General features: G+C 43.6%; 1 protein-coding gene across 5 annotated transcripts in view; it reads right to left on the bottom strand.

The window, feature by feature from the left end:
- C8H10orf90 (chromosome 8 C10orf90 homolog) overlaps positions 1 to 11,767 on the bottom strand; it is a 57,400-nt gene continuing 45,633 nt past the window's right edge. For all 5 annotated transcript variants that reach the window (XM_086900254.1, XM_023930035.2, XM_023930034.2 and 2 more), the window contains exons 5-9: positions 10,767 to 11,017; positions 9,593 to 9,788; positions 2,245 to 2,308; positions 1,087 to 1,186; positions 1 to 922 (exon numbers count right to left, since the gene is read on the bottom strand). In XM_086900254.1, the coding sequence (XP_086756380.1) occupies positions 884 to 922; positions 1,087 to 1,186; positions 2,245 to 2,308; positions 9,593 to 9,788; positions 10,767 to 11,017 (650 nt within the window). In that variant the 3' untranslated portion in view covers positions 1 to 883. The remainder of the gene's footprint in view (positions 923 to 1,086; positions 1,187 to 2,244; positions 2,309 to 9,592; positions 9,789 to 10,766; positions 11,018 to 11,767) is intronic.

Genomic DNA, 11,767 nt, shown 5'->3' with positions numbered 1-11,767 from the left:
TTGGATCAATATTATCCTTCATACTTTATTCCATAAATAAACTCCATTGCTTTGTGAGCTGCTTGTTTTTACTTCCAACATGTACAAATAAAGATTTAAATATTTTTTTGGAGGAAACATGACAGCTGGTTTGAGTTCTGCAAGTTTTGATGCAAACATCCTTCTTGGCACCACTCCTTCATCTGCCATTTCTAGAAATGCTTCGTGCTCACAGAAGTGGAGTAAAAATTATATTACAATGAAAAAAAATGTGAAAAAAGTGTTATAAACAAATATTTAAATATTGTTTTTTAATGGGAGAGCTTGCTAGGTAGTTTCACTCTATGAACAGGATTGGAGTTCTTCAGAAAGCTGAAATATTGGTCCCTTTTGGAATGTTAAATATTAATGTGAAACTGCTGTTGCTCTGATGATGTGGTAATGCTTTTTCAACTGGTTCCTAAACATAACAAATAACAGTTTTCTTCAAGGATTTAACTCACAGGAAATCAATTAATAAAATACTTCAGAGAAGTAAGTTTTCCACATCTTATAAACACTGGGCTATTGCTACAGAGAAGTGTACTTTTTAAAAAAAAAGATTAAGATAAATAATACCCCTGTAATTCAGTATTTACGTTCAAAATTCTTAAAATTATTTCCTCTGGGTAAACTGCCCAAAAGGTGATGCTCTGGAACAGCTGTGCTCCCTTTTAGGCTGTTTTTGATTACTTGAAAGTTGCCTTAAAATTTCAATTGAAACATAAATGATCTTTCTTTATACAAAGAGCCAAAGATAAGAACAATACCTCCAGGTAATTGAGATAACAGTTAATTTTATGGCTTATCTAGCAGTCAAAAGCACTCAAGATCCAATTAGGATGATGGGAAAGAGGCTCCTTTGTCACTCCGTGTTTCTGTGAAGGAGCTGGTCCAGTAATTGCTAGGGAAAAAAAATAATGCAAAAGTGCTTTAAAATACTGTTAAAATCCATGATGTGATAGAAACCTTTAGTGATACAGGAGGTGAGGTGGATTTGGCCCCCCAGACTTTAAATTCACTTATTTATTGGCCCCATTTCCTCTAGAAAGAACAGAAAATCCTCACCTTTTTAAACATCTCCACACGCAGCCTGTTACTCTGGATGATGATCCGCTTCTGTTTCTCTTCTTGTTTCTTTTTAACCTCAGGTAAATTGTCATAAATCCTGTCAGGAATTCAGAAAGCAGAGTTCCTGTCATCTCTGGGGCTCACAAATAATTAATTTTTCCTGTAGGGAATGTTTGCTTTCCATGCAATACATGTAATGGGCATTTCTTAGTACTTGAATTTGATTTATGGCACGGGAATGATAAATTATTAACAATCATGGTTTGATGTGAAATCTGGCTGGTTTCAAATCTTGTTCAAAATTCTGATTTTGGAATAAAAAAAGTAAAGAAAGAGATGGTAACAGGTGATTTCAATGCAGCAGGTTCTAATGAGCTCAGTGAAGTTGATTTCAATTTCTGACAAACAAAATTCAAACCAGGATTTGGCTGTACACTTTTTTCTTAAATTTATGCCACACAATTAATATCAAGCAATCATTTTCAAATAATTTTCTAAAATGTAAAAAAAACATAATTATAAGTCTGCAAACTGTTTACATTTTTTCACTGTCATTACTTTTTAACAAGGACAACACAATCTTTTAATTCTAAAAATAACAGGTGTAGCCATTAAAAGGTGATTTTTTTTTTTCCCCCATTAAAATAAGTGATAAAATTCCCAGAATTTGGAAGAGAAAGCTGGACAGTCCTGATTTTCCATGAGCACAAAGCCTGTTTAGTTTTGGGTTCTCCTCATAATATTTTGCAATTCTAAGTTCTTGAAGCAGCTTGTTTTGGCTGGGGATTGTATTTTGGAGAAGAGGAATGGGACGTGTGTGAAAACAGGGATGAATTCCTCACGGTGGCTTTTGCAGCTTCCCTTGCATGAAGTGCAGCAGTTAAAGATCAGACACCACATTCCTCATCATTTGCTGTCATTTCCATCCTCTGTGCCGTAATCAGGGGGGAAAAAAACAAATCCAAAGTGACCTCACTGCTTCCATTTTTGGGTGCTCAACATGAGGGGCCTGCTGAGGATTTGGTTTTCATGCCATGGGTGCCCCATGTCTGAACCTCCTGGAGAAGGGTGCTGAGAGGGCAGGGCTGCCCAAATCTAAGCTGATACAGAAGAAAAAAAATGCCTGGACAAACTCTAAACCAGAGGAATTGGTACCTTTTAGATCTCATGTGCATCTCCTTCTCTGGAATGATTCTCTCCTTTGGTTTGAAAAGGTTATCTGGAAGAGAGAAAATAAAGTCAGTGCTGGAGGGATCTGCTCCTACTGAAATCTTGGATGTCTTGTTCCATGCAGCCACAATTTGCCATTTCTGGTTAAAGTTTTGAAGGCTTGAGGCCAGATCCAAATCTCCAAATATCTCCAAATCTCTCCAAATCTTCCTCACAGGTTCCTGCATTCAGTTACACCCTGGCTGCCTCCTCAGTGTGTCAGGAACCTGCCCTGGTACAGCCATTTCTGATTCAATTTACACCTGTTTTGCAGAGCTGTGGGTAATTACCTGAGCTTTAGAATGAGGAAAATCACATTACTACTTCCTGATCAAGTATGAGGAGATTGTTGTAATTCCAATCAGCATTTCCCTGGATACAGGAAAATCATTTCTGATCTGAGCAGCTGGTGGTTCTCAGGAATAGGAGATTTTAACACTTCCTTGCAAAAATGGGTCCTGAGTGGGAAGGGAGAGTGTTTGTACAAGGTGGGAAGCCAGGAAATAAATGAGATTACTGTTGTAGCTCTGTGTAAAATTAATGGAATCACAGACTGGTTTCATTGGAAGGGACCTTAAAACCCATCCAGTGCCCCCCAGCCACGGCAGGGACACCTTCCCCTGTCCCAGCTGCTCCAGCCCCAATGTCCAGCCTGGCCTTGGGCACTGCCAGGGATCCAGGGGCAGCCCCAGCTGCTCTGGGCACCTGTGCCAGGGCCTGCCCACCCTGCCAGGAACAATTCCTGCCCAAAATCCCAACCAAACCCACCCACTGTCAGTTTAAAGCCATTCCCTGTGTCCTGTCCCTCCATCCCTTGTCCCTAGTCCCTCTCCAGCTCTCCTGGAGCCCCTTTGGGCCCTGCAAGGGGCTCTGAGCTCTCCCTGGAGCCTTTTCCAGGCTGAACAATCCCACTTCCCTCAGCCTTTACTCATAGCAGAGATGTTCTATCATTCCAATCAAAAATCAAAGGGAGCTCTGCAGCACTCCCAGTTCTCAACTGGGGCAGTTTCCAAAGCACAAAGTGGGAGAGGAGAGAGGCTCTGAAACCTCCTCTGCCTCAGGACTGACTTTCCCACACTCAGCAGTTGTCTACACTTAATCATCCTTGTTAAATCTTCAGTACACACAAGCCACATGCTCCATTTGCTAGGAGAACATCATTTGTCTTTTATTTATTAGTGTTCTAGCGCTCATTTACATGTTGATTCACTTAAAAGGAGCAAACACTTGGCTGCTACTGCTGTCCAAATAACTCTGAAAGTGCAGGGGGCAGATTGTCTGTGACCCAGGGACATCTTCCACTATCCCAGCTCGCTCCAAGCCCTGTCCAACCTGGCTTTGCACTCCTCCAGGGCTGGGGCATGATGACACATTAACACTGCAGACCTTAGTGTGTAGCCACCAGAAGAGCAAAAACCCATCCAGGGATTTTCAGACCCGCTTCCTATTCCCTATGCAGCATGATAAACTGATAAAATGTATTTTTCCTGCAAGTCCCTAAGTCAGGGTGGGCTCTATTTTCAATTTTTGGGAAGCACCACAGAGGCTGGGAGCTGTGCAGGTGCTGCTGCTCCAGGATAATCCTCTCCTGCTGGCACAGAAGGGAGACCCAACACTGCTCTGGAACAAGAAATGTGGCAGTGCAGGGCTTTGAAGGGATAGATTCAAAAGAGACTCTGGGGAAAATCCTCCAAGAAAATTTTAAATCTACCTCAGTTATAAAAATGCCCTTTGTGGAGCTACAAGGTTAATTCTCATGGCCAAACATTCCTGCAGCATCTCCCAACTCGCTATTCATGAGAAAAAAAATCACATGCAAACATTAAGGTTAATCCTTGATGGATTGTAGGATTAGGATTCAAAAGTTAAATGAGAAATAAATAAAAAAAAAAAAGGTAGAAATGAGAATATAGAAGTCATGTGTGTATTTAAATAATTGTTAATCCTAGAAGCTGAGAAAAAAAGCACATTTCAAAGGGGAAGAGCAGCAAACACTCAGAGCTGAAATAACCTGCTGAGCTCATGGTGGAGTCCTGAATTAAAGCTCTTTCCAAGCAAAGATCAAATAGGCCATGAGGTGGACAACTCCCCAAGCTGATAGGCTTCTAAATTGTGTTTTAGCTGTCCTTTATCAAAGCTCCTTATCAGATTTCATAGCCTTGGATGACTTTTGGAGACAACTGTTGTGAGGGAAAAAGCAGGGATTTCAGATTTCAGCACTGCCAGGGATGCACCACAGTTAAATAAAGCTTTAGACAGAGAGGACTGAATCACCTCCTTGGTGTTTTATTCACACCTTGTGAACCTCCTGAGTTTCTGGCATTTACAAGTGGTCTCACGTCTCCACTAAAGCAAGCTGTAAATGGATGTAAATGGGTTGTCCCTGTAATATATTTTAATTAATGCTAAACTGCACCTCCAAGAGGATGAGTAACTCTCCTGCTTGGGAAGTCAGTAAATATTTAGACAGAGAACAGATAAAATGATTGTGTTGGAACCAATCCCTGACTTCCTATTTACCCCTAAATCACTGGAGCACTTAAAAGAGAAAAACAGAGGCCAAATTTATCAAAATGCACACAATAAAGATGCACTTTCTTCTAACATGAATGTGAATTCTCAAAGTTTGGTAGGAGCTAAAATGAGCCTTTGAGGAGGTGTGAAAAGCAAAGCACTGCTGGTGGTGGATCTCTAATTTAACTGCTCTTTAACTTAAAAAAAATTCACTTTGCCCAGAGAAATCTTAGGATGCAGAAAACTTTTTTAAACACTGGGGTTTTTTTTAACCAACAGTCCCCTAAAAAATAAATTGCCCTTGAATTTAAGATAGATGTGGAGGTGCTGTTGAGCTTGATGTGCCCATGGGATTTTCCTGGGAATTCATCCAGGGTATACAAAGCAGTGCCTACACCCAGGGGTGCTGCCCAAACCTTGCACAGGAGGGTGGTTTTCCAGCCCAGGTTTTCCAGCTCTTGTCTCCTATTACTGAGACTTCTGACCCTCCTCAATATTTCAGCCTTTATGGAAACCGTTACTAATATCTCTAAAAAGCTGTGAAGTTGAGAGGTTTATGAAAACATTTTCATGTTAGAATCATTTTGGGGATGTTGCTGGAGATTTCAGTCCTCTCTATCTAAATGATATTTAAATATTCATGGATTTTATTCAGAAAAACAAAAAAAAATAGCATCTCACCTGGCCTTCCCAAATCTTTCTAATATCATTAGAGAAATTTCCCCCCCCAAAAAATAGCAGCTTTTGAAGAAGGTGTGGCAGAATTAATATTAGTTTAATAATAGCTTCAAAACACTTCATTTCTCTTCCCAATTCCATTACCTGACTGCAGCTTAGAGTCAGAGCTGCCAGCCAAAAAGGCCAAAAGAACGGGTGGCATTATTAAAAGTTTGAATGGGGGAAAGGGAGCTGGGAAATGACCCAAATAAAGCTCCCATGTGAAGAACACAAAAATCCACCTGAGAGGCTGCAGGATTTTTGCAAATTCTCTGATTGCCACCTTCTCCTCCCTCAGTCCAGATAAAATCTCTCTGGCACAGGGCTGCTGGAGAATCCCACCCCAGGAAAACCCAAAGAAACAGCAATCCTCACCCTCCAGGCTCCTGCAGCTCCAAAAGAACTTTTGGGGAAGGTTCAGAAGCGCGACTGAGGGGACAGAAATTATTCCCAAGATATTGCTAAAGATCAATGGGTTTGGATGCAAATCCAGAGGAACTCTGCAGGCTCCAGGGTGGGGTTGAAGGTTGAACCTTCAACTTCTATGGCAAATTCCAAAGATCAACCACCCCCTCAAAGGACAGGGAAAGGGGGAAAAAACCCCAAACGCGCCTGAGAAATTGCGTTCAACCTCCCAAAACGCCTGTGCACACCAAGATCACAGGGCTGTTCATTATGCAGATTTAAAGGCCCATAAACAGCTGGTAGTCCTGTCACTGCAGTAATTACATTACGGTTTTGGAGATTTAAATGCAGTTATTTGAACATTGTTTCTATTCAGCTCGTCACAGTGGGATCTCCAATTTGTTCGACACAGTCAACAGCAGAGTTGTCTATCTTGGACTAATTAGCACTCTCAAAATTTAGCAGTGCCCATTACCCAGCACAAAGGCTGCCTGAGAGTTGCAGGTTCGGTGCCTTCCAAGAGCTCTCGTGACGATAAAATCTCGTGCAGGATAAACATTTTCATTTTCCTGAGATTACATCCAGCGCTTCGCGAAACCCCGCTCGTGAAGGACAATTAAAAACTGGTAAACAACTCGGGGTTTTGAGGATGGGAAGGTAAATGGGAACTGCACAGATGTTGGTATTTATATGGAAATGATGTTGAATGCCAATTATTTCTTTCTCTTACAAGAAACTGAAGTTGTAGCAACACTGTCAAAACACAGGGAAATCCTGCTAGTCAATAATTTCACGTTATCAATAAAGATGTTTTAGGCTGATAGAATAATCTCTCTGGGAGAGAGAAAAATCTCTGCAGGTCTTTTGTAAATTATTTTTTTGGAATAAAAGCTCCAAGACCAGGGAGAAGCATGAGTACCAAACTTATTTCAGAGAGTGATAAGCGCAGCAGACTCCTCAAAACACCTTGGGCTGCAGTTTAGGCTCCATTTCCACCTGAATAAAAGCAGGCACACACCTCTCCCCATCCTGGGCCACCCTCCTGTGCAGGCACAAGGGGAACTGGGCAAGAAATTTGCTCTGGAGGTGGAAAATTGGATAATTGCTGTCACAGTCAGTGCTTGAGCTAAGTGTGCTGCACGACCTGCTCCTGCTGCCCGCCTCAGCTGGGCTCTAATCCATCCTTGGGGTCACTCTGGCAGAGGCAGGGGAAATTAAACCCATCAACCAACCTGCTCCTGGGAAAAAGACCTCTGAAAAACGTGGGAGGGTGTGCTGGCAATGAGCTCTGGGAACCCCAGAGCCATAAAGAGCTTCACCTCCACAAATTGTAAGACATAAGGAAAGAGAAACAAAAAATCCAGGAAAGGAAGGAAATGATCAAGAAACAACCACAAGATCACAGCCTGGAGCCCAGAGGTGCCATCAGTGCAAGCCTGAATGCTTAAGCACGTTTCCAGGTCATCATTTTACCCTCCAATTCCCAGTGCTGTTCCAGGGGGTGTTGCTGTGAAGGAGCAGCCTTATTCCCCAAACCAGGAAAGCTGTGGGAGGGAATCTCTGCATTTGACAGAGATTTCTCAAGAAAACAGAGCAGCTGTGGCTGCCCCTGCATCCCTGCAAGTGCCCAAGGCCAGGCTGGATGGGACTTGGAGCAGCCTGGGATAGGGGAAGGTGTCCCTGTGCATGGCAGGGGGGGAAATGAAATTATTTTTAACATCTTTTCCCACCCAAACCAATCCATGAAGACTTTGCCTGGGCCAAAGCTTTCTGGGGATGCAGGATTCCTTCTCCACTAAGAGATCTGCTGGGAGATTCCCTATAAATGGATCCATCAGCAATGGATCTGTCATCAGCAGAGACATCAGAAGCACAGAGACATCCAGTGCCCCTGGATGGGTGAGCCCTTCTAGGAGAAATCAAATTCCCCACTCTGGGTCTCACTGATGACACCAATCCTGCTGCACAACAGCATCCACCAGGACAAATGCTAAAATCCCAATTGCCAGGACTCAGAGCAAGTTAAAAATGCTCAGCAATGTAACAGAGCCCTCTGTAGTGCAGCCTCCAGGGCTGTGCAGTATCCAGGGATCTTGGATTTCCAGGATTAACTCCAGTTCTGCTTCAATAACAGACATGTGACACTTCTGTCGTTATAAAAACATTAAGGTCTCACAAACAGAAAGCCACACGTGGCTACACGAAGGCAGATGAGTTACAGAAACCAAAGATTCTCTCTAGACAAATTTACCTTTAATGACCAACCACTAAAAGATGGAAATAGTCGTTAACTTCAATAATTAATGATTATATTTCAATATTATGATTTTATTACTCATTAAACAAGCATAAAGATTAAAATTTCATTGTAAATTTAAGAGAAATGGGTTTAGCCTTTCATATTTTGTTTCATAAATTATTTGCAGAGTGGTTTGGGGGATTTTCAAAGATGATCAGACAGAAGTGGGAGATTTTTGCCACTTCCTCTAAGGTAGATAACAAACTGCTGGCAGAGCTCACAGGGTCCTCACACAGCCCTGAGAGATCTGATTCCAGGGAAATTAACTTGGATAATGGACATGGTGAATTAATTCTGTTGAGTCTTTAAGACAGAATTCTAGGGTGCTGTCTTTGTGCCGTGTTTCCTTATGTTTATTTAGCTCTCACTAGAAAATCTCAGTAGGTCTCTGATGTAGGACAGACCACTGGAAATTGGAATTCTCCAGGAACCTCAAGAGCCCTGAAATGGGGCTGCACCCACCTCTGCTACACCCACCCTCATTCCCCAGGGAGCCAAAAACCTCTTTTTGTTTGAGGACATCAAATATTCCCTTTCCTGCATCCTCCAGGTGTCTTTGTTAGCTTGTTTAATCTTTTTGATTAATTTGCTTTTCAGTAGAATAATGTTATCTTCAAGCAGCCACAGATTTAAAACCAAGATGTAAAGAGGAATGCCAATCCATCAAATAAATCTTTGTTCTTTAGTCAACTGAATTAATTAACATCCATATGGCAATTAAAAAAAAAAAAAAAAAAGAAAAAAGAAAAGAAAAAGAAAAGCAATTTGTTTAACATCTTGAGCTTAGGTAACATTTACAGAGGTGCTGTATGGGCTGTGTGGGAGAGAAGGGTTTCCCTCACTGGGGGTTGAGGCTGTTTGACACAACCTAATCAGCTTCAATTAGGGAATTACAGAGTTTGGATGCCTTGATTTAGCAGGGCTGGGCAGAGCAGAGCTCTTTCCCAGCTCTGGGATTTCTGACAAAAGTGGCAAATCCACACCTGGAGCTGGGGCTCCTTTCCCAAATCCCACCTGCCTCCTTCCTCTGTCCCCAAACTGATCATTCTGTGAGCTCGGAAGGAATGAAATATCATTTATTGCCATCACCCCCACAAGAGCAGCAAGTGCACCGTGCTGAAGAGCACGACTGCATGTGACAGTGACAAAACATCCCCAAGGAGCTCTCTCCCAGCTGCCACAGAGCACAGGGAGCTCCCCATCCTCACCCCCAGCTCTGAGCTGCTGGGGATTTCTGCCAAGGAGCGTCTGGAGAGGAAACCAGGAGCAGCAACTCTCATGCTGCTTCTCAAATTTAATATGGAAATTCCATCCAGGATTTCAAAGGCAGCCACGGGCCTGCTGCTGGTCACAACTCACCACTGAGAGGGTCGGGGACGGTGAATTGCTTCTTTTTGCTGGATGTGGATGTGGGGAGCTTGCGAGTGAGGGCTCGGGGGGTGCCTGGAGGAGCCTCCCTCTGCTGGGCCCTCCTCAGCTGCACCATCAGCTCCAGCCTCTTCAGCCTCTCCTGGGAGCGGGAGATGAACTGGGGGTTGTGGATCTCGAGGGCTTCCTGCAGGAGACAGACCCTGCTTTATTCTCACACCATTCAAAGGAAGGAAAAGGTGTGATGGGCACTGGGATCAGTTCAGTAAGAGAACATTGAAGTGATGAAAATGAGGGCTTTAAAGCTCATCCCACCCAGCCATGGCAGGGACACCTTCCCCTGTCCCAGCTGCTCCAGCCCCAGTGTCCAGCCTGGCCTTGGGCACTGCCAGGGATCCAGGGGCAGCCCCAGCTGCTCTGGGCACCTGTGCCAGGGCCTGCCCACCCTGCCAGGAACAATTCCTGACCAAAATCCCATTACCCTCTGGCAATGTGAAGCCATTCCCCCTTGTCCTGTCAAGTTTATACATTTCTATGTTTCAAATTACGTATTTTTACATCCAAATTCAAGTTCTTGATGTTTTGCCTGTTTCCTTTTCTCACCCCATCACTGAAGCAACTCGTCACTGACAGTTCACAAACTTTCCTGTTTATTTAGACTGTCAGATCTCTCCGTGGCTGATCCAGAAAGAAAACACTTCCCAGTCAAAGGCTGCTTCAACATTTAGGAATGTCTTAGGACAGAGGAAAGGAGCAGAGATGGGTCTGCAACATGTGCTGGAGGAAAAGGCAGCAAAGTGCATCTGCTGCTGGAGCCTGGTACCAGCCTGGGCCATGTCCACACCTACAGCTGGTGCTGGAAGTGCCAGGCACTTGGGAAACTGGGAATTTGTAAATCCCCAAACTCTTAACAATTCCCCCCACAGGAACAGCAGCTGGGACTCAAAAGAGAGAGCCTGAACAACCAAGCAAGTTTTGGCAGTGGATGCAAACTGCCAAAACTTCACTGGAAAGGGAAAAAATCAAGGAATGTGAACTTCTGCCCTTAACAAGTTCCCAGGAAGCAAACACCAACCATGGGGGAAAGGGGGAGAAAAGGGGAAAAGGGAAAAAAAAGAGAAATAAGCAGGAAAAAAAGGGAAAAGATAAAAAAATGATGCTTCACCCGCAGTGTCCATGGGGCTGCTGGAGTTTGCTCCAGCTGGGAGCTGGATTCTGGCCAGGTGAGCAGGTTTTTGTCCCAGGTGACATCTGGAGAGCTGGCCCTGGGCAGTGTCACCCTGGACAGTGTCACCCTGGGCAGTGTCACCCTGGACAGTGTCACCCTGGACAGTGTCACCCTCCTGCGCCGCTCCCGCTCGTCCTGAGCCTCGAGCTCCTTTGTTCTGTCCCTCGGAGCAGGGAACCCAGAATGGCCTTGGAGAGATTGAAAAGTTGGTTAGGAGTGCGTGGCTAATTTTTTATTGGGTTCTCCACCTCATTAGACAGAGAGGGCAATTCCTGAGATAAGAAACCCAGGCTGTTATTAATAGGCCTCATTAGGCAGAGGAGATCAGATCTAATGGTGGCTGCACCTCGCTGCCCTGCACTGCCCGAGTGTCTCTCACGTTATTAAAGCAATTAAAGCAATTAAAGCTCTCAGACACTCCCTTTGCTGGTGCTCCCCAAAATTTGCCCCATGGAAAGCCAGGGATGTCTTGCTGTGACCTGCAGTTGGAGTTCATCCCCATTTTTTGTAAAAAATACCAGATTGTTATGGGCTTTAGCCACAAATCATTTCCCTTTCACCAGCACCACTGGTTGGTTTTTTTTCCTTTGTTTTTTAATCCAGTTTGCTCTCTGTCATTCCTACAGATCCATTAGCCAGTGGAAAGACTCCATAAAAAAAAATAATCAACAAAAGGTTATTGTCCATTGTAGGGCATTATTATGAAAGCTGTTGATTCACATTGTAAAAAAGAGATTATATTCTATGCTTATAATTAAGTTTTAATGCTCACTGACTGATACTCCCTGCACAAATTAGGACCAAAAGAGGCTGTGTGCTCAAAAATCAGATTCTCATTCAGAGGACAGAACAAATCCAAAATAACAAAGGAACTTCGGAAGGGCTCCATATGAACTATTTGAAAAGTCACACTGGAGTGCTCCATCCTTGCCAAATAA

The sequence above is a fragment of the Cyanistes caeruleus genome, chromosome 8, assembly GCF_971803275.1.
Source record: "Cyanistes caeruleus chromosome 8, bCyaCae1.hap1.1, whole genome shotgun sequence".
NCBI lineage: Eukaryota > Metazoa > Chordata > Aves > Passeriformes > Paridae > Cyanistes > Cyanistes caeruleus.
This window is presented reverse-complemented; position numbering and strand designations above follow the sequence as displayed.